The 20,873-nt window shown below is 37.7% G+C and overlaps 1 protein-coding gene across 3 annotated transcripts in view; it reads right to left on the bottom strand.

Moving 5' to 3' along the window:
- Nucleotides 1-20,103, bottom strand: part of LOC150085722 (roundabout homolog 1-like) — a 1,418,757-nt gene extending 1,398,654 nt beyond the window's left edge. For 2 of the 3 annotated variants that reach the window (XM_090374199.1, XM_090374201.1), the window contains exon 1: nucleotides 19,812-20,103. In XM_090374199.1, coding sequence (XP_090230325.1) covers nucleotides 19,812-19,860 — 49 coding nt within the window. In that variant the 5' untranslated portion in view covers nucleotides 19,861-20,103. The remainder of the gene's footprint in view (nucleotides 1-19,811) is intronic. The other variant, XM_090374202.1, reaches the window with a different exon arrangement.
- Nucleotides 20,104-20,873: the final 770 nt, after the last annotated feature.

The following is a 20,873-nucleotide window of genomic DNA, read 5'->3' as shown; positions in this document are numbered from 1 at the left end:
ACTTTCCCAAAGTCTCCTTCCCAGTTTTCACCTGGTCTGCAAGTTACATTCCTGATCACAGGACATGGGCCCTTTCAACAGAAATTGACAGCAATGGGAATTGAAAGCAATCCATTCTGCCACTGTGGCGAAGAGGAGTCATGGGAGCATCTCATGTATGAATCCCCTGCTTACAATGATTGTAGGCTCAAATTTTTTACTGAAATCCAGGATAACCCTCGTAACCATGAAACATACCTGCTTCAGAATGAAACAACATACAAAGCTTTAACGAGTTACGCACAAGCTGTCTTTACCATCAGACAGGCAAAGTTTGCTGAACTTAGAGCTGCTCAGAAAAACGACCCTCAAGTGCAAACACAAACTGGGGTCGGATAGCATTTTCCCAACTGATAAAAGAGTAAGACTGAAGATTAAAATACTATGCTGGCATCATGGTTGGCACTCCTTGAAAAGCTGACTCCCAGAGAGTGCTTGGCCTTTGGCACTCACACAGTGGCTCCTGCCCCTGTGACTTTTGATCCCTCTACCCATCCCCTATTTCTCCTTACTCGGGTGGACTGCCTTCTCTATCTGTCCACTTTAGCTTGTTCCTCACATTCAGACACCCTTCCTCTTGTTCCCCAGGCCTTCTCTTCTCTTTCTCTCTTTTTTTTAACTTGGTCTTCGTCCAGGACGCTCAGGCGACCCTGGTGGAGACCAGCCAGAGAATAAAGGGCAGCCTGGCTACCTCCTAGCGGTGTGTGCTGGCAACGTGGGTCCCACCAGGGTCGCCTGAGCGTCCTGCTGCCAGGACGCTCAGGCGACCTGGCCAGGACACCCAACAGAACCTAACGCAATATGTCATATACAACAGACAACACTTTTCTGGCATTTACAGTAGTTCTGTATTTCTTCACAGCGTACATATGGCGCAGATGTGAGAAATCACAGGTGGCGCCTGACCCTAACACTATGCACACTATGTAATAGTACCACGGTAACTGAAGATAAAATTTAAGGGGTAGTGTGTTACCTGACGAACTGGACTATGAATAATGAACTCAAGATTTCTTCTAATAAGACTGTAAATGATGTTAGTGAAAGGTAAACTGGACTACAGTAGGCCACCCTGTTTAATTATTAATAGTCTTTACTACAAGGCTATTTTTTTTTACCCATTGTAGCTTATGCTGCCTATATTTGGTTTAAGCATTAAAGTAATGTCAAGTTTAGAAATAAGCTGATTCGTTAACAACTTAGTGTTGACTAATGCCCGTCAGGTGCTTGCTGGGGCACTCCCGTTGGATTTGTATATTGTATTTAGAGCTTTTAGTTACTTTTTAAGGAAGGGTACACAAGTTACATTCGTGTGAATTACAAATGACATTTTCATTCATCAGAAGAGAAGAAAAATATTTTACTGAAATTGACAGAAATATGGCAAGAACGGTGTGGCACCAGTGTGGCTGGTGCTGTAACTAGACTTTTTTTATTCCTGATGTATGTTTTAATATTGTAAATAAACATAATAAATGGTTCTTTCCTACATGGAAGCCTCTTATATAATCACAGGGCATGGCTTGCTTAAATATAAGTTATGTGACTTAGGTTTGGAGTTGGATCCTTTGTTTATATGTAGATTACCTGAAAAATGGGAGCATGTTTTGAGTGTCCTCTCTGTGGAGGACAGTCAAAGGATTCACATAAAGAGGACACTCATAGTATGAGTGGCCTCTTATGAGGAATTTAGGCATAATTTAAGATCAGTTATACAAGATTTTAATTGAGGAGCCAAAACTCAATAGGTGTAAGGTTCTGAGAATTTCAGTATTCCAGGAATTTTGTTAAATACAAAAAGAAAATACATAGTTATTTATTTTTTTTAAATTGTATTTGTAGTTATTTGTATTGATTAATGCAGATTAGAACTGTAGACTCCCCCCCCCCCCTAACTTTGTTAAGTTTTTTTTTATTTCATTTATTTATTTATTTTTTTCAATTGCTTTTGCAGGCATCAGAAAGAAAACTGATGCAGGATTAAACTCTTACAGGTTCTGGTTTGTTTCTTTTTCCCTTCCAAACTTGTTTTTTTTTTTTTTTTTTTGTTTCGTTTCTTTGCAGGCATCAGAAAGAAAACTGATGCGGGATTTTACTCTTATAGGTTTAGGGTTTTTTTTTTTTTTTTTTTTGTAGGCTTCCAGGTATGGGCAGCCTGAAAGCAGGGCTGTTGACACCCACAAATATTGTACTACCTCTTGTGGGTGCATGGTTTTAGTGCAAACAGGAGAGACAGTGAAGTAGCATTAGCATATGATGCAAGAAAGCAAGCTTATGCAGCATCAGCCAAAAAAAAAAAAACACTTCCACTTTACCCCACCATTCGTTAAAAATACTTATCCAGCTGAGCCTTAAATTTATTTAAGCTATCAACTTCCACAACAAGGGATGGAAGTCTGTTCCACCAACCAACTACCCACTGGCTAAAGGCAAATTTCCGCACATCTATCCTACATCTGTCTTTCCTCAATTTGAATTTCTACCCTCTCAGGTGATTATTCTGAGCAAGAGGAAGAATCCCATCAGCAATTGAGCATGCTAAAACCATTCAACACTTTATACGCCTCTATCAGATCACCTTGCCAGTGCCTAGTCTCCAGACACTGTAATTTGCAAAATTTAAGCCTTTCTTCGTAAGAGCAACCCTTTTTTCCATTCACTAATCATCTTGTTGCCCTTCTCTACTCGTTCCAGCAGCTCTACATCCTTCTTGAAATGAGACCTCCAGACCTGTATACAGTACTCAAGGTGTGGCCTGACCATTGCCTTATACAAGGGAATAATCACCTCCTTATCCCTGCTAGAAAAATTCCTGTATATCATTGACAAGACACCATGAGCTACTCTTCAGCCTGTCTGCACTGCTCAGAAAACTTCATATCTGCCAGCACAATTACCCCCAGGTCCTTTTCATTCACTACCACTGTCAGTGTAGTACCATAGAGTTGATACGTTGCTCTGCGGTTGCTGTTTCCCATATGTAGTACTTTATATTTGTCAATGTTAAACTTCATTTGCCACCTCTCAGCCCATCTGCTCAACCTTTCCAGATATTGTTGCAGCAGCATAGCATCAGTAGTGTCCTTAACAACCCTGCCAACCTTTGTATCATCTGCAAACGTGGACATTAAGCTTGATATACCATCATCAATATTATTTATGAATACAGAAAACAATAATGGACCCAACACTGAACACTGAGGGACTTCACTAATAACATTAGTCCACGATGAGCAGTGTCCATTAATTACCACTCTCTGTCTTCTCCCCCTCAACCACCCCTTTATCCATAGCAGCAATTTGCCTCAAATGCCACACTGCTCCAATTTGTGCAGCAGTCTTCCATGTGCAACAGTATCAAAAGCCTTTCCAACATCCAAGAATATAATATCAAAATTATTCCCTGCATCCAGCTCTTTTGTGACTGCATCATAGTATCTAATCAAATTGGTCAAGAAAGACTTCCCCTTAACAAAACCATGCTGTGTCCGAGCTATAACTGAAGTCTTGTCTAGATGATCCTGCAGTGCTTCTTTAACCAGTGCCTCCATTAATTTTCCTGGAACAGAAGTTAAACTCACAGGTCTATAATTACTTGTTTCCCTTTGATCCTCCTTTGTGAATTGGGGTCACATTTGCACATCTCCAGTCTATGGGTGCCTCCCCTGAGTCCAAGGAAGCTCTCATAATTATGGCTAAGGGTTTGCTTACTTCCTTTGCTGCCTTCTTCAATATACCTGGATAGATCCCATCCACCCCAGGTGCCTTTCTTGTGTTTATCTTCAACAAATTTTCCTCCACTTTACTCTCAGTTATTACACGATTATCTAGCTTACTGCCAGAGTTGAATACACCTCTGGCATTCCCCTCCCTGAATAACTCCTCATGTGTGAATGAGGATGCAAAATATTCATTTAGTTTGTTAGCTACCTGAGCAGGATCATCAACAGCTGAACCATCGATATCAAGTGGACCAATCTGATTCATCTCCTTCCTTCTAGTTTACATAAGTAAAGAACTCTTTGCTGTTTTTCTTTGCATCCTTTGCCAAAGATTTCTCATAATCTGCCTTTGCCTGCCTAACCTCCTTTGTGACTTGGTTACAGACCAGCTTATATCTATCACAGGCTTCTGTGTCACGTGTTAATTTATATGTATCCCATGCATTTTTCTTCTCTGCCATATGTCTGATTAGTTCATCTGACATCCATTTAGGCCTAAACCTTGAACAATATTTCTTGAACATAAGTAGTCCTAGGCCTGACTCCATGTTTTCCAGAAATGGGCACCAGGTAGCATGTAGGTGGTGCCTGCTCCCTGGTGGTGATGAGGCCTTTATATATATATATATATATACACACACACACACACAGAACCTATTACACACACTTTACACTGCAGGCCCATTTGTAGAAATTCTACTTGGACGTTAGTCTGGGTGCTACCTTAGACAAGTACATACATAAAGAATAAATAATAATGTAATAGTACCAAAATAACGGTGAGGCTGAAAAAGGCTGAGTATCATAAATCACTGTCTATGAGAGAAAAGAATGGGATAAAAATTTTTTTGTGTGTTTAATAAAAAGAAGAAAATTAATCAGACTGAACCTTGCATAATGGGTGTGGAAAAGTCTTAGATAATCTAGCTGATGTTGCTGATGAACTACACAGGAACTTCACATTGATATGGGCAGAAGAAAGACCCTTTTTGGTGAGGAGAGGCTATGCAAGCAAAACTCGGTAGTAAGAATTTAGCAATACTGAAATTACAGAAACTGTTTACTGGAAATCTTTTGGGCCTAAAGGCCACTAAAGCTCCTGGAGTTGATGACACCTACCAGTGGTGTGCTGGATCCAGCTCATTAGCATTAGCATTAGTAGAGGCATATGATGCAAGAAAGCAAGCTTATTCAGCATCAGCCAAAAAAAAAAAAAAACCCTCTCCCATTTCACCCCTCCGTTCGTTCCGTTCGAAATACCTGTCCAGTTGAGCTTTAAATTTGTTTAGGCTATCAACTTCAACAACAAGTGATGGAAGTCGGTTCCACCAACCAACCACCCGCTGGCCAAAGGCAAATTTCCGCACATCTATCCGACATCCGTCCTTCCTCAATTTGAATTTATGCCCTCTGAGGTGATTATTCTGAGAAAGATGAAGAATCCCATTGGCATTGAGCATGCTCAAACCATTCAAAGCCTTATACACCTCTATCAGATCACCTCGCCGGTGCCTAGTCTCCAGACTCTGTAATTTGCAAAACTTAAGCCTTTCTTCGTAAGAGCAACCCTTTGTTCCATTTACTAATCTTGTTGCCCTTCTCTGTACCCGTTCCAGCAGCTCTACATCCTTCTTGAAATGAGGCCTCCAGACCTGTATACAGTACTCAAGATGTGGCCTAACCATTGCCTTATACAAGGGAATAATCACCTCCTTATCCCTGCTAGAAAAATTCCTGTATATCATTTTGGTGAGGAGAGGCTATTGTTAGTTAGTCTAACAATAGACTAACATGAGTTAGGCTCATGTTAGTCTATTGTTAAATTTTTCATAATTTTGTGAACTGGCTGCTAAACTGACCATGCCTATAAACTGTACAGCGGCATGCACTTCAATCCACAACAGTTAGCGGAATTTGGGTGATTACCTTATATATGGTGATACTAAAAATCCAGCTGGGATGTGATTATTTTGGCACCCTTTGTGCTTCCTTTCCCCCATCCCCTTCCCTATGCAGCAGCCTGTGCAGGGATTATCTCTGCTACCAATTTTACAGGAATATTATCTCCAACAAACATCTGCTTATTTTGCCCGGGATGCTTCTTCTTAAGGTAATGACATTCCCATGCTCTAAATCTGTCAAAGTTTTCACGTTTCTAGAATTGCCATGAAACCTAAGAAGAAGCAGCCCAATCACAACCATAGATTGGCTAAAGATAAGAGAGCTCTGCAAGAATGAACAAAAACATTTCGTGAGAATTGGCCATATGGAAATGAGAATAAAAAAATGAATATTTTATTATTGTTTATAATTTTTGTATTCCAAATTGTTGTAAATCAGTAAAACTTACAATATACACACATATTCCTGGTCTTGTTTTTTTTTTGTTTTTTTTAGCGAGCCAGTTGTTAAAAATTTACCAGCACACCACTAAACATACCCATTAATTCTGAAGAGGGAAGCAGCAAGTGGGTGAATTGAACAATTAAGATTAATTATGAAGGTGTCACTGGACCAGAGAAGAGCCATGTTATTGCCAATAAACAAAGGTGGGACTAAGATTGAAGTGGATAACTAAAATGTAAATCATGGAAGTAATGGTCAAGAGCACAATGCAGGATCATTTAGATAGAAATGGAATTCTGAATGAAACAGAGCATGCTTTAGAAAAGGGAAACTCATGTTTAACCAACCTGGTTTGTTATTTTTTGACAATCACTCATGGGCTGGAATTGGAAGTAATTTCAACATTGTTTTGTATTAGTATTGTAAAATGATACAAGAAAGCAAAAAATCCTTCCCACATAACCTGTCTATCCCCCTCCAATAATTTGTCAATTTCTTACTTGAATTTATTCAAAACACCACCTCCACAATAACGAAGAAAGTTTATTATTAGCTATAAGGTGTAAGGAAGCCTGAGGCTTTTGCTGCACCAGCCAAAAAAAAAAAAAAAAATCCTGAGTTACAGAGAGAGAGAGAGAGAAATAGAAGGGAATCACCAAGAAAGAGAAGAATGATGATATTATCCAACTCAAGACCCTGGTGTGCCAAGCAACTCGGCAAGTCCATACTCAACAACTGGTGAGGTGAGTATGGACTCAGCAGTCGTGAGGCCCCTGGGGTTATTCCAACAAACGACCACTTGCTGGCTGAAGGCAAAGTTCTGCAACTATCCTTCCTCAATTTGAATCTATGCCCCCTCATGTGTGTGTTTACAGGTCAGTAAAGCAAGCAATCAGAATGCAGTTTAAAAACAAACACTTTCGAGAAAATGTGAGTAGTAGCCTCGGTTTAGCTGGGGCAGCACACTCAATAAAATTAATAACCACAATGAACAGAATGCAGATGGATTTCACTGTTCTACATAAAGCAATACATCATCATATTTTCAGAGGGATAACTAAACAGTAGCAGTTAAACAGAGTGAGGCTCTGAGTTTAATTCAAAAGGGCAAGCAAACTAGTTGTTTGCTTCCCCAATAAGCACATGTGCAACAATATCAACAGCTTTCCTGAAATCCAAGTATATGATATCAAACTTATTTTTTGCATCCAGTTCCTTTCTGACCACATGGTAGTATCCAATCAAATTTGTCAGTCAAGACTTCCCCCCCTTAACAAACCCTAAAATGTGTCTGAGCTTTTACTGCTGCCTTGTCTAGGTGATCCTGTATCACCTCTTTAACCAGTGACTCCATTATTTTCCCCAGAACAGAAGTTAAACTAACAAGTCTATAATTATTTTTGTCACCCTTTGAACCTGTTTTGTGAATTGGGGATACATTTGCACATCTCAGGAGAGACTGCTTCTACAAGGATGGGATACACTTAAATAGAAAGGGTGCATGAATATTTCCTGATACTATTGAGGCAGTGTTAGCTGGGTCAGAAAACTGTTGGCTTGGGGGATACAAGGACTAATAGATTAACAGTAGCCACTGGCAGAGGTGAAATTGAGTCTTGCACTGATTCTATTGAAATGAGCAGCAGCCTGGAAAACAAGATGCAGGATATTTAAGAGACTGCTGGGAGTCATTGTGGTACAACATGGGTTGTGTTAGGACAGCTAAGAATAGGAACAGGTTCATGTATATTTGCATGTACACCAATGCTAGGAGTTTGGTAAATAAATTTGATGAATTTCAGGTATTGCCAAAACATCAAAGGCAGATATTGTTGGGATATCAGAGACGTGGTGTCACATAGATATAAGGAATGCAGAACTGGCATTTGGGGAGTACAATGTGTACAGAAAGGATAGCAAGGGAGGAGGGGTTATGCTATTGGTTAAGAAACAGAAAATCCAAGGAAGTGAAGCCAGTCTACATCACTGGACAGTGCAGTGTCGAGTCAGTTTGGTGTGACTTAAGCATTGGAAGATCAAAATTGAGAGTAGGAGTGTGCTATAGGCCTAATGCCTCTGATGAGTATAATAAGAAACTGTACAGGGAAATAGTGGGCCAGTAAATCAAGTCTTATAAATGGGGGATTTTAATTTCCGAGATATTGACTGGAATTTGTGGGTTTGTCACTCATACACTAGCAAGACTTTTGTGGATTTATTGGATGATTGTTTTCTACATCAGCATGTTTGGGAGGCAACTAGAGGGAGTAATACTCTTGATCTGATTATCAGTAGTGATTCTTCAAACATTAAGAATCTGAAGATAAAGGAACCACTAGGTGGTAGTGATCACAGTGCGCTGAAGTGGGATTTACTCAAAGACGTAATTACCTTCAGGGGTAAAGGGAAGGGTTTTTGCTTTCATAAAGGTGACTATGATGGTCTGAAACAGTATTTAAATTCTATACAGTGGGACCACCTGATGATGTTACCAACAGGAAATTCAAAATGGTAGGCATTCAAAGAACTTATCTTGGAAGCTACTAGGGTTTATATACCAACTAAGAAATATTGTTCAAGGTTAGGCCTAAGTGGATGTCAGATGAACTAATGAGACATGTTATTTGTTATTTGGTTTTTAGGAACATTAGCAACTAAGGCCATATTGCTCTGGGAATATACGGTGGTCATTCCCTGACCTTTCGCATCCTTCGTATTTGGTGGTGACAGGCTCGAACCCCGGTCTAATCAAGAAGCGTGTGCTACGCACTGCTGCTCCTTCCCACCTGGCTACGGAGGTGCTAATCAGACATATGGCAGAGAAGAAAAATGCATGGAATACATATAAATTAATGGGTGACATGGAAGCCTATGATAGATATAAACTGGTCTGTAATCAAGTCACAAAGGAGATTAGGCAGGCAAAGGCAGATTATGAGAAATCCTTGGCAAAGGATGCAAAGAAAAACAAAGAAGAGTTCTTTACCTATGTAAACCCTAGAAAGAAAGGTATGAATCAGATTGGTCCACTGGTTATTGATGGTTCTACAGTTGAGGATCATGCTTAGGTGGCTAACAAACTAAACGAATATTTTGCATCTACATTCACACATGAGGAGTTATTCACGAAGGGGAATGCCAGAGGTTGTTAAGTAAACTCTGGCAGTGAAATAGATGATTTTGCAATAACTGAGAGGAAAGTGGAGGAGAAATTGTTGAGGATAAACATAAAAAAAGGCACCCGGTGTGAATGGGATCTGTCCAGTTATATTAAAGGAGGCAACAAAGGAAGTAAGCGAACCCTTAGCCATAACTATGACAGCTTCTTTGGACTCAGGGAAGGTACCCATAGACTGGAGATTTGCAAATGTGACCCCCAATTCACAAAGGAGGATCAAAGGCTGACACAAGTAATTATAGACCTGAGAGTTTAACTTCTGTTCCAGGAAAATTAATAGAGGCACTGGTTAAAGAAGCACTGCAGGATCATCTAGACAAGACTTCAGTTATAGCTCAGACACAGCATGGTTTTGTTAAGGGAAAGTCTTGCCTGACCAATTTGATTGGGTACTATGATGCAGTCACAAAAGAACTGGATGCAGGGAATAACTTTGATATTATATACTTGGATCTTAGAAAGGCTTTTGATACTGTTGCACATGGAAGACTGCTGCACAAATTGGAGCAGTATGGCATTGGAGGCAAACTGCTGCTATGGATAAAGGGATGGTTGAGGGGGAGAAGACAGAGTCATAATCAATGGACACTTTCTCATCATGGACTAATGTTATTAGTGGAGTCCCTCAGGGTTCAGTGTTGGGTACATTGTTGTTTTCTGTATTTATAAATGGTACTGATGATGGTATATCAAGCTTAATGTCCAAGTTTGCAGATGATACAAAGTTTGGCATGGTTGTTAAGGACACTACTGATGCTATGCTGCTGCAACAGGATCTGGAAATGTTGAGGAGATGGGCTGAGAGCTGGCAAATGAAGTTTAACATTGACAAATGTAAAATACTATATATGGAAAACAGTAATCCCAGAGCAACGTATCAACTCTGTGGCACTACACTGACAGTGGTAGAGAATGAAAAGGACCTGGGGGTAATTGTGCAGGCAGATATGAAGTTCACTGAGCATTGCAGACGGGCTGAAAGAGTAGCTCATGGTGTATTGTCAATGATATACAGGAATTTTTCTAGCAGAGATAAGGATGTGATTATTCCCTTGTATAAGCAATTGTCAGGCCACACCTTGAGTACTGTATACAGGTCTGGAGGCCTCATTTCAAGAAGGATGTAGAGCTGCTGGAATGAGTACAGAGAAGGGCAACAAGATTAGTGAATGGAACAAAGGGTTGCTCTTACGAAGAAAGGCTTAAGTTTTGCAAATTATAGTGTCTGGTGACTAGGCACCGGCAAGGTGATCTGATAAAGGTATTTAAAGCCTTGAATGGTTTGAGCATGCTCAATGCCGATGGAATTCTTCCTCTTGCTCAGAATAATCACCTGAGAGGGCATAAATTCAAATTGAGGAAAGACAGATGTCCGTAAATTTGCCTTTAGCCAGCAGGTAATTGGTTGGCGGAACAGATTTCCATCCCTTGTTATGAAAGTTGATAGCTTAAATAAATTTAAGGCTCAGCTGGACAGGTATTTCGAAAGAGCGGAGGGGTGAAATGGGAGTGTTTTTTTTTTTTTTTGGGCTGACGCTGCATAAGCTTGCTTTCTTGCATCATATGTCTCTACTAATGCTAATACTAATCTCCAGTCTCATGGGGATTTACAGTCCATGGGGATCCCCTGACTCTAAGGATGCTAAGGCTAATTATGGCTAAGGGTGCGCTTACGTCCCTTGCTGCCTCTATTATAACTAGATAAGATTCCATCTACACCAGGTGCCTTTTTAATGTTTAACTTCAACAATTTCTCCTCCACTTGGCTCTCAGTTATTACAAAATCACTTAGATACATTTTGCAGTTTGATAAACTTCTGGCATTCCCCTCCTTGAATAACTCCTCATGTGGGAATGTAGATTCATAATACTCATTTAATTTATCAGCTACTTGAGCAGGATCATCAATAGTCAAACCATCTATGTTAAGTGGACCAATCTGATCCATCCCCTTCCTTCTAGAATTTACATAAATAAAGAACTCTTTGCTGTTTTCCTTTGCATCCTTTGCCAAATATTTCTCGTAATATGCCTTTGCTTGCCTAACTTCCTTTGTGACTTGATTACAGACTAGCATATATCTGCCATACGCTTCTGTATCGCCTGATAATTTATATGCAGCCCATGAACTTTTCTTCTCTGCCACAAGCCTCGTTAACTTATCAGACATCCATTCAGGTCTGAACCTTGAACAGTATTTCTTAGTTGGTATGAAAAGCCTAGTAGCCTCCAAGATTAAGTCCCTGAAGGCTTCCCATTTAGAATTCACTGTTGGTAACATCATCAGTTGATTCCACTGTATAGAATTTAAAAACAGTGAGATCACAGTAGTCACCTTTACGAAAACAAAAACCCTTCCCTTTACTCTTGATGGTAGTTACATCTTTAAATAAATCCCAAATCAGTACACTGTGATCACTGTTGTCACCTAGTGGTTCCTTTATCTGCAAATTCTTAATGCATGAATAATGACTGCTGATAATCAGATCAAGGGTATTACTCCTTCTGGTTGCCCCTCAAACATGTTGCTGTAGAAAGCAATCCTCCAATAAATCCACAAAAGTCTTGCTAGCATGCAAGTGACCAATGAGTTCCAATCAATCTGGAAAGTTAAAATCCCCCATTACAAAACATTCTGATTTACTGGCCCATGCTATTTCTCTGCACAGCTGTTCGTTGTACTCATCAGAGTCATTGGGCCTATAACATACTCCTACTTTCTTTTTCTTTTCCCAGTCTTTATGTCACACCAAACAGACTCAAAATTGCACTGTCCACCTGTGTTAACTGGATGCACTTCCTTAGATTTTGTGTTTCTTAACTAACAGAATAACCCCTCCTCCCTTCCTACCCTGTTGGTCTTTTCTGTACACATTATACTCCACAAATTGTACACCCCAAAAACATGATTAAGGTGCGAGAATAAATTTAATCTATAACCCACAATCAACACTCAAATATTTTGTTTCCGTGACAACTGGGAGTTGAGCGTTGTTAATTTTAACTTGTAGTAGCCGTTGAATGTTTACAATGGAGCCGAAAACCATCATTTAACTAGAGGTGAGTAATCCCTTGCAGAGACATGGCAAAATTGCTGAACTTTAGCTGAATGAAGAAATTCTGCCAATGTGAGGGCTCAACCCCTGAAAAATAGCCTCAATGGTAGGGGTCTCTTGAGACCCCTGGGGACACCTCGATACACCTGCCTGGAGACATTACAGAATTTTGATTTCATCTGATTCATCCCCTTCCTTCAGTTGTTGAAGTAACTTCTGAAGAGAAAGTAAAGTTGCTGAGGGCAGTGCAAAGACGTTTGAGGGCTTTTCCCCTCCAGAGGGGATCAAAAGTGTCCTTAAAATTAACAAAAATAGCAAGAATATATTTAAATGATGAATGTTCTATATGAGAAACAGAGTCAACCAAGGCATCCTCATAAGATCTACCTGCCAAAAAACCATACTGATTGGTAGATAAATTCTGTGACTGTAAGATATTCATAAGATGCAAAGCCAGGAGTCATTCTAACACTTCCCCTATATTTTCAGGAAGGGCGATAAGTGTATAGGACTTTGGTTCCAAAGCTCGGTTTTGCAGGTTTTTTAGTCAGTTTTAGTAAAGCTGTTTTCCATAAATCTGGGAAGAATCCTCTTACAAACATTTATTATAAAGATTTATCACTGATGGTCTCAATTCAATAAGCCTTAAGATAAATAAATTTTCTACTAGGTCCAGACTAGGACATTTTTTAATATTGATTTTCTTTACAACAGTTGTGTAAGTTCTACAGAAGTAAATGGAAATGTAGCTTCATTAGAAGAATATTAAAAATTCACACACTAAGTATGAGTGAACTTGTGAGTCAGTTGATGAGTCATCAATAGGGAATAATCTGTCCAAAACAGTGTCCAACTAGTCAAATGTCTCAAGTACTGACCACAGTTCCAAATACTTCTAAAGAAAAAGTCAATCCTTGATATTTTATAGTAAAAACCCACGTATTACTATTACCAGAGTTGTTGAGGAAATTTGTCCAAGTCGCTTATTTCCGAGAGGCTATAGTATCTTCTTTTATGTATATTTTTTTAGAGCTACATATTGCACGTATAGATGCACCACATCGGCTGAAGGCTGATGTGGAGCATCTATACAAGTTTTGAAACTGATCCTTTTTTTCTTTTTTTTTTTTTTTCCTCCTTAAAGTTTTGTATGAAGTTTTGGTTATCACACTTTGGATTGCAATAGCAGTTTCATTGGCAGAAAAATCCTGAAAAATATATGTATCTTGTTCAGGAAAATCCATGCAGATTGAAGTACCAAAAGATGGCCAGTTAATATATTTTTATTGAAACTTAATTCTGGTTGAGGAGTATAATTTTTGCCAAACTGTCCAATGACATCAATATTTCACTCTCCTGATTAACTTGAAAACACAGTAAACTGTTGTGGTCTGTTAACAATAGATAAGTTATGATTAATAATAAACTCTTCCAGACGTTGACCTCTACTATCAGAATTAGTACTAAACTACATATTATATTTTGCATTTACATCAGATGTGATTGTTTTATTTTTAGGTCCCAAGAAGTTTAAGGCAGATTCAAGATAATTCAGGGAATTATTAAAATCCTCAGGAGGAGGACAATATATAGACAAAAGGTAAAAAAAGTTAGTTTGATAGGCAAATAAAATACATGTTGCAAATTTTTGCAAAGTCCACTGATGAGTTTTATCTAGTTTTCCATTTAACTATGCAAGTTTTAGGGTTTTCTTGTACTAGTTGAATTACTCTGGTAGAAAGGAAAATCCTTTAATTTCTGAAGTATGTCCTAAGTGAAGCTTTGCATAGTATGATTCTTGTATTGATATTATATCAATATGATATTCCTCCGCTAACACTAATCTCATCAGCAACAGTCATGCAATGGTCACCGATAATTTGCATAATTTGTAATTTACAAGATACCAGAGAAGAATTATTATTTACATTTTATACAAGATTGGAATTGACATTATTCATCTAAAACCAAATTGCCATCTGAAGGGCACATAGATACTCCGGACAGGTTGGTCTCTAGCAGAGTGATGATACTCTCACATTCAACATTTGCAGTCAACACAGCAAGTAGGTTCTTCTGGACAGCCAGCAAAAATGTGACTACTACGTGCACAGCGGCCAAAGAAAGGGGACTCATGGATACAATACTATGTAGTATGACCAAAACCAACACAGATAGCATTTAGTGACTTGACTATAGTAAATGGACAATGTTTGTGTGCACTCCAGGTTAGGAAAATTCTTTCTAAAGATGAAATACAATTATGCATCTTTGGAGAGAAACTTAATACCCAATGCACGTATTAAGAGGATCTTGACTTTGTTGTGAATCTGAACGTAGTATCCTGCTTGATATCCTCAAGGGTAAAACCAAAATCAGCTAAGTTCTTATTGTAAAGGTTCTCTATTATTTCCCCTTTTGTAAGGTCTTTTGAGACACAATAAACCATGGAAGGATTACCTTTTAATGAACTCTTGTAGAAATACCAACAGTGGTGAAGGACTCCAAAGCAGATATACACTCTATATCTGACTTTGCCACTTCCAGATCAATACCTCTGTTACAAACAAATCTAAAGGATTTGACCTTAACATTCTTAACGTCAGTTTTTAAGATTTTAGTTACGAAGTTTTTGACCTTGGTGCTTGTGTCTTGCATTCACTGTTCTCAGAGGTTCTGAGAATGATAACATTACTACTTTGTTTAGCTTTATCATTCATTTTCAACCCACTATAAGTGACATCCACAAAGGATTTGACAGGAGTTGGGCACTGAGTTAATGACTCCAAATAAATAGTATCACTCTTGACAGGCAGGAATTTCCTGAGCTGGCCCTGAAGAATGATCTGATTGAGGGGGAACAGAGTAAAAAGTATTTACTACTCTGTCAAGTAACTTTGCTCTGATATTTACCTCTTCATTGATAGCTTTGAAGCTCTTCATTTTCAATTATTAAAGCAGTGCCAATGTTTCTAAATTCGACCACTTTTCCATGATAAGGTTTCCAGAAATTATGACTTTGTTAGCTTCACAGGCTAAAAGCTAATGATATCTTTCCTCATCTTAGAATAGGACACATCCTGAATATAATCTTGACTTTGAGAATTGGCTTTAGCTACAACAGCAAGTAAGAAATCTTTCAACTGTGGAAGTTGTTCTCCATCCATTTAGCATTAGCATTAGTAGAGGCATTTGATGCAAGAAAGCAAGCTTATGCAGCATCAGCCAAAAAAAAAAAAAAAAAAAAAAAAGTAACATAAATAAATAAAAATAACCACTTCCACTTCACCCCTCTGTTCGTTCGAAATACCTGTCCAGCTGAGCCTTAAACTTATTTAGGCTATCAACTTCCACGACAAGGGATGGAAGTCTGTTCCACCCACCAACCACCCGCTGGCTAAAGGCAAATTTCCGCACATCTATCCTACATCTGTCTTTCCTCAATTTGAATTTATGCCCTCTCAGGTGATTTTTCTGAGCTAGAGGAAGAATCCCATCAGCATTGAGCATGGTCAAACCATTCAAGGCTTTGTACACCTCTATCAGATCACCCCGCTGGTACCTAGTTTCCAGACACTGTAATTTGCAAAACTTAAGCCTTTCTTCGTAAGAGAACCCCTTTGTCCCATTCACCAATCTAGTTGCCCTTCTCTGTACTCGTTCCAGCAGCTCTACATCCTTCCTGAAATGAGGCCTCCAGGCCTGTATACAGTACTCTAGGTGTGGCCTGACCATTGCCTTATACAAGGGAATAATCACCTCCTTATCCCTGCTAGAAAAATTCCTATATATCATTGACAATACACCATGAGCTACTCTTGCAGCTCGTCTGCACTGCTCAGACGAGCAGTGCAGACGAGCTGCATTTTTAACAATGAAAAGAAATACAACAGTGTATCATACAGATAAGAATGTGTTAAGATTATTATTAAATTACAGGGTCAGTGAAGGAACAATTTAAGTTATCCTCTTCAGGGTATCTGTTCTCATGCCTGCAGCAGAACAAAATGGCTTAGGCATGCAGTGACAGGAGTAAGCATAAACAATACTGAATAAATTGAACTACTCACTTTGAGACTTTGCTCTGAGAGAGGGAGGATTACAGCCATCACTGACATTGACAGCAGCAGTCCCAAAGACTGAAAGGCAGGAAGGGTGAGCCATAATATGCTGGAAAATGGTATCACCAGACAAGAGGACATACACCATAGAAGGTGACTTAACTAGAAGATATTAGCATCTAAAGATATGTATCCACATAGACTTTGCTGTAGCACATGTGTAAATACTGGATTGCACTCCAAATAAGAAAAAATATGCAAAATTTGGGAGCACTAAAATTAACAACTATACCCAAGCTGCATATGCACACTCACCTTTATAGTCAGTGTAGCCATCAAGGTCAAAGATGATTGCAATTTCACTAATTGCAATTTCTGCTAGGGCAGCTAATATATCAGCACAACAGTTAACAATAGTAATGCATTTTGTGTGAAGTGTGCGGTGCAGATGCAATCTTGCAAAGTGCTTATCTACATTCTTTACCCTAAAGACCACAGTCAGCCTGTAGCACAACTACCATGGCCAAGCAACTGCAGATTATCACATAACAATACTAATTCACATTTGTCAGTGCATAAATGAGTCTTTCAGCAATGGCAGAGGGTAATATGGAGTGATAAATATTTTTTTTTTACTAATGATTAATTAAATTATATTAGTACTGAATTAAATTAATAATGATATTAGTTATATAATATTGGACATTTTTGAATTAAGGAAGTAGGTAGCCTTTGACCATAGGATCTATTATAAAATAAATGCACTCAACTGTCAATGCTTCTACACTCTTGTGCTTTACCATAGACTAAATCAAGTCTATTGACCAAAATCTTAGTTAAAAGACAAAATTAATGAAAATTTTGTGTGAAAATTTAATATTCAAAGCCTGATTCATTGTGTTTTTTTTTTTCTTTTTTTTTTTTTTTTTTAGTTATAGTTATAGGCTATAACTATAACTAGAGCTATATTATATATAATATAGTTATAGGCAATACAATGCAAGGAAGCAAACCTTATATATACAGCAGCATATATATAACTTCATCATTTTTTTTAAACAGGAAAACATGACTAAATAAACTTAAGTAGAATTAAGAGTTTAACAATATTATATTTATCTACTAAGCTATTATCATTACTGTATAATTATTGAAATAAGATCAAATATATATGCTGGGCTTTAGTCCAAACATTTAGTCTTAGTCCAGGTCCAATCCATAGAGTCCAATCCATAAAGTGATTGGCATTTAATTCCTTTGAAACACATTCTTGCCTATTTTGAACTTCCTTTCTGAAGATGGTGGTAGGGGGAAAGGGAGGTGATGATGGAAATACAGCAGCGCAACAAAAGGTATGCAGTATTAGGGGGAAATTCCATGGGGGCCTAGAGTTCAAAAGGCCCGAGCCACAACATCAAACTTCGTATTCATTCCAGATACAGTGAGTTAAAACTTTTTCCACAGGCCCTTCTACTTCCAGCTACTGAAGGGATTGAAAGGGAAGAGGTGACAGGCCAAATTATATGCTTATTATTTTACATATTTTAAAATTCTTCACGGTATTCATTCACCGTTTTCCATGTTAAGTTAATAAAATTAGCATATACTTTTGAGTATTAGATCGTTTTTAATAGAAAATTGAAATTATTATGAAAAAAGTTTCATAATTTTTTTCATAATAATTATCTCTGATAAAGCTACAAATAAAGTTTTACACTGAGTGAAGTCAATATTACATTTGCTTATCTTACCGAAACAATATTAAAAAAAAAAAAAAAAAAAAAACACTGATTTTAAAAAAATAATAATAAAATATATATATGGCATTTCAGACCACGAAGTTAGTATAGCTAATTAGAACAGAGCACGATCGAGCGGTACCCCGAACAGGGCGCCAAAATTCCCAGAAAATTCACTGATTTGCTGTCAATTTCAAGTCGAAGAGGGCGCATAAAGAAAATCTCGCACAGGGTATAAAAATCTCGCACAGGGTATAAAGTATAGACCTGCGGCTGCTTCTGAATTAGGCTTCAGGGAAACTTTCTTGAATACCTACTGTTTTCTTCGCATGATTTCTATCGACTACAGAAAAAGTAAATCTACAAAAAAAAAAAAAAAAAAAAAAAAAAAACATTTCAAAAGCTGTAACGATAAGAAAAAATATCATGGGGGAAGGGAAGAAATAACGTTATATTTTATAAACACGTGCTCAATTTTACGAAACTTAATTTAGGAGAGTGTAAATTATTCATGTATTAAATCTATTTGCAATTTCTAGTGAGTATTTTGTAGCATCAAAATACTGATTGAGATCACCTACGTTATTAATTCATGCAAAAACTAATAATCACAAAAAGTAGTTGTTAAACATTTCAAACTAATTTAAGCGATATAATGTATAAAATAAAATACTATATATAAAACAAAAAAAAAAGTATTGTGGGCAATAACAGAATGACAGCATAAGTTTATCTTTCAATAAGGCACGGGGAAACAAGGTGAACATTCATATATAATTCGACTTGAGATTTTAATTTCTGATTCATTTCAAGGACTATTCATAGTATCACTTAATTCGTAAGACCACCCATAACCCAAAATTGTTAACAAGTTGGCATTTCTATGAGTGTACGCTATATAAAGTATAAAGTAAAATACTAAATATAAAACCATTCTCCACAACGTAACTGCATTATAACATACGTTCATTTACAATAATGAAGACAAGTTTACTCGTATAACAACAATAAATTTATTCGACCACTTCATTTAATATTTATGGAATATGTTTTGGGAATCAAAAAGAGAAAGAGAGCAAGGAAAGAGAAATGAAATAAATGAATTAACGTCATTTTTTTTCTTCCTGCCAAAAATATATACATCTACATAAACAATACCCACTTTCACACAAAGTGCACACATTGCAATTTTTAAGTGAATGCACACTTCATTGAATACACAAAATTGTGTATTCAATGAAGTCCAACCTTGGGGGTTACGAACCTTTAAATGATTTCGTTCAGTTAGGCACTGCATCACCCGTTCGATACTAATTTGTTTATCGCTTTCCCCGAAGAGAAGAGATACCGCGTCATAATAATAAAATTTGAGATCTTTTTCTTTACTTCAGAAATATAAAATTCCTGTAAAAACACAGTTTAATCATAATTAAGTGAAGCAATTATAAAATGAAGAGTGCATACTTGTAATACATATGCTGCATCAAGCTGAACTGTAACACCTGAATCAACTTCATTTAATATTTCCGCTTTCGCTGGAATATCAAATTTATAGTAGCTTTTCAATTAATCTAACTATAAACATCAGTCTTGTTATGCTTTTAATCCGACAAACAGTTTAGATGTAAAATAAAAGAAAAGCACGAAAAAGATATCTGAAAAACACTTACCCTTGACAACAGTAACTCCCAGCAATAGCCAGATCATGATGGTAACCATATTGACAGTAGACAGACCTGTGCTATAGGTTTCTCTGCATGGCTGAAAAGCATTCGCCCAAGCTCAAATACCTCTTTTCGCAGAAGATATTTCCCACAAAGTAAAATACGGAGTAGTTAATTCACTCAAACGGAATTTGTACACGTATTCCTGTAAAACCGTCTTACCCTAGGTTGCCATTTTTGCCGCGGTTTCTAACAATCCCCATCGATCCACGTTGCGCCCAACCTTTAGCGTTCGTGAACGCCGCCAGCGTTGTACTGAAACAGGGAAAACACTGTTACTCGGGCTCAGCTGTAACCGGATCCCCAATAGGGAGCGGCTGCCATAACAACGAACCCGAAGGAAAGGTTCAGTCGCATCCAAATGGGTGGGGAGGGTATGAACTGAATCTAAATGGCAGATTTGTAACCACGGTCATAGGTAGCTGTGATCGACACGGAAGAGCACATAAAATTAAAATTCATAGTTTAGTAAAAAGAAAATCGGGCATTTACCAAGTTTCGCACCACTTTGCTTTATTTGGAGACTAAAAATCACTTGCTTAAATAAGAAATTTCCTTCTCTACAGCCATTTTACAAAAGTAGAAAGCAGTTTCTGTACATCTGAAGCAGAAGAAGACTTTTAATATCCAAACAGATATTACAATATTGGCTATAAATCAAGAATAAGTAATATATTTCCTGTAAGAACACCTTAGGGTAAACTTCAAACATCAACAGTATACTCAAAATCACCGGAAAATATAAACTAAATAAAAGCACTTTGCTGAAATAAAAAAAATAACAATAATAAAAGGAAGTACTCTACATTCGTAATATGCTTGATTTTATAAATGTAACAAAGCACTCGTGATCATTTCGATTTTTTGAAGTTAAAAATGTTTTTACTGGCGTTATTCCAAAAATTTTGTAACGAAAAACCGTCATGAGAAAAGCGCTAGGGAAGTGATGTCATCTTCAGCTTCCACCAGAAGCGAATTATTGTAACTTGTATTGTTGCAACCATACTT

This window comes from Mastigoproctus giganteus, chromosome 5, assembly GCF_048544385.1.
Source record: "Mastigoproctus giganteus isolate SK-2022 chromosome 5, ASM4854438v1, whole genome shotgun sequence".
Taxonomy (NCBI): Eukaryota; Metazoa; Arthropoda; class Arachnida; order Uropygi; family Thelyphonidae; genus Mastigoproctus; species Mastigoproctus giganteus.
The sequence above is the reverse complement of the archived record's forward strand: the minus strand, read 5'-3'. Positions and strand labels throughout refer to the sequence as shown.